The sequence below is a fragment of the Nansenia antarctica genome (assembly GCF_963989245.1).
Source record: "Nansenia antarctica genome assembly, chromosome: 5".
Lineage (NCBI taxonomy): Eukaryota > Metazoa > Chordata > Actinopteri > Argentiniformes > Microstomatidae > Nansenia > Nansenia antarctica.
The window spans coordinates 67,613,248-67,615,747 of NC_137690.1; the positions used below are offsets into that span (position 1 = coordinate 67,613,248).

The following is a 2,500-nucleotide window of genomic DNA, read 5'->3' on the forward strand; positions in this document are numbered from 1 at the left end:
GAGTCTGGAGTCTGTGAGCAGAGGGAGTCTGGTCTGTGAGCAGAGGGAGTCTGGTGGTCTGTGAGCAGAAGGAGTCTGGTCTGTGAACAGAGGGAGTCTGGTCTGTGAACAGAGGGAGTCTGGAGTCTGTGAGCAGAGGGAGTCTGGTCTGTGAGCAGAGGGAGTCTGGTCTGGAGCAGAGGGAGTCTGGTCTGTCTGTGAGCAGAGGGAGTCTGGTCTGGAGCAGAGGGAGTCTGGTCTGTCTGTGAGCAGAGGGAGTCTGGTCTGTCTGTGAGCAGAGGGAGTCTGGAGTCTGTGAGCAGAGGGCGTCTGGTCTGTGAGCAGAGGGAGTCTGGTCTGGAGCGGGTGGTCGACTGAGGAAGACTTTTTAAAGCAGACTTCAGACGGACACCTTACAACGGCGGATGGCTCTCAATTTTGGCCAGAACTGTTATATGATAGTGAAATCGCGCCAACAGACAAGCCTCCAACGAGACATGAAAAAAATAATCCGGATGTTTTCTTTTCCAGCTATTTAGGAATAGGAAGCATACAGTCATGTACCGTGATTCGTGAATGAGGAAGGAATATTATGGAGAGAGAGAGAGAGAGAACTCATCTCTGTGGGACTAGCTTTCCTCGCGCGGAGTGTTACTGAATCTGCCAGTGTGCACGGTGGTAGTGCAGTAGTGCTGCAGCTTGAGCTTCAGTCGGACTAAAAAACTGCAACAATACAACTTTGTATCCGTGTGTGTCGCCAGCGCGTTTCTGTTGAATAATCGGTCGTTTTCAAAGACAAGTCCCTCTTTATTTTCTCCATCGGATTGTTTAAGAGGATTTTATTTTTCTTCTATATTTTATTTTTGCAAACCTAAGGACTTTTCCCTTTCCGTACTGGGGACCGAACTTCGGCATTATAATACTGAACTCTAAAGATGTCAATTTTGCCTTTTACTCCCCCTATTGTGAAAAGGCTTTTGGGCTGGAAAAAGGGGGAGCAGAACGGACAAGAGGAGAAATGGTGTGAAAAGGCAGTCAAGAGTTTGGTGAAGAAGTTAAAGAAAACGGGCCAGCTGGAGGAACTAGAGAAAGCCATCACCACCCAGAACATCAACACCAAATGTATCACCATCCCCAGGTAGCTGCGCTTGTCTGTCTGTCTATCATAATAAACATATCATAATATCATAATAAACAAATGTATCACCATACCCCAGGTAGCTGCGCTGTCTGTCTATCATAATAAACCTATATTAACCATAATAAATCTTCATAATAAACACGCGATGTTTATAAACAAGCAGTCACAACATAGGACTGGATGACATCCTCAGAGGCATTAGTTACTGTAGCAAGCAAGAGATGTGTAAATATTATGATAAACATTCATGTCTTTTCATATCGTCAATCCCGTCTGCCGATGACAGTTATCACCCGCTGTCATTCTCCTCAATCAGTTCAGCTTCTGACGGGTAACTGACTTCTCTCTGCTGGGAATATAATGCTGGCTGGAATATAATATATTGATATTATATTATCATCCTTCGTGTAAAAGGCATTCAGATACAGACTATATACCGGTGTTTATTGTCCTGCTTCGTGTAACGGCATGAATACAGAGTTACAGGGCTACAGCTGACGCAGCACCTAACGAATCCAAACTAATATCCACACACACATACTGTGACAGACACATCTATCTAGTGCACATTCACAACACAAATGGAGTCGAACTTGTTATATAACTTGGCCTTAATCTGGGCCATTTTCGAGTATGGGGGGGGGGGGGGGGGGTGTGCGTAGGCGAGACAGTCAGTGTGTGATCGGATTTTTTTTTTTGATATTTTTTTTTTTTATCATGGTGGTGTGCGATGCCTTCTCTGCTCTGCTCTCAACCCATCTGAACAGTTGAGATATTCCATAAATCAAAATGGCACTGATTAATAATAACTAAAAGGCATTTGTGCCTTAATGTGTCATGTTGGGTGTCTCATTCCTTTCCTGAAAGGCTGCATGATGCATTCGCTTCAGAGTGAGAGTGCAGTCCTGTATGGATGGTGGTGTTTGATACATGTTTACAACTGGAACTTCATAATATTAGGTTATAACACAGCAATACAGTTGTGTTATTATTGCAGCTACCCCTAATGTTTAGCCTAGTGGTCTTCACTGTTGCTGCTCTGCTCTGGTGTGGTGTGCTGAACTAACAGAGTCAGGGCAGGGTGTCTGCTTAGCTGAGACTGTCACCCAGACACAACACAAGTGACAGTGACAGAAGCTTCTGGTTAAGTGAAGGCAGTCTGCACCGTTGGGGATGTTCTTGTACAGGCCAAGTTCACGTTTTGTGGTGTTTGGTGTTGTGATAGTGGCTAAAAACCTGCTTCCAGCAATGAACTGTGGACATTTGTGGGATAAAAACCAAACCAGTCCTTCATGAACAGGAAGGAAGTCGCTGCCATATTCTTGTTTGACAAGTGTGCATTTCTCTGTCAATGTAATCCCCACCAGTTTCCCCTCTTAA

At 44.8% G+C, this 2,500-nt stretch overlaps 1 protein-coding gene across 2 annotated transcripts in view; it reads left to right on the forward strand.

Annotated features, from left to right (window-relative positions):
* Nucleotides 1-914: 914 nt before the first annotated feature.
* Nucleotides 915-2,500, forward strand: part of smad3a (SMAD family member 3a) — a gene marked incomplete at both ends in the record, with an annotated part of 30,478 nt that continues 28,892 nt past the window's right edge. For both annotated transcript variants that reach the window (XM_080533003.1, XM_080533004.1), the window contains one exon: nt 915-1,117. In XM_080533003.1, the coding sequence (XP_080389129.1) occupies nt 915-1,117 (203 nt within the window). The remainder of the gene's footprint in view (nt 1,118-2,500) is intronic.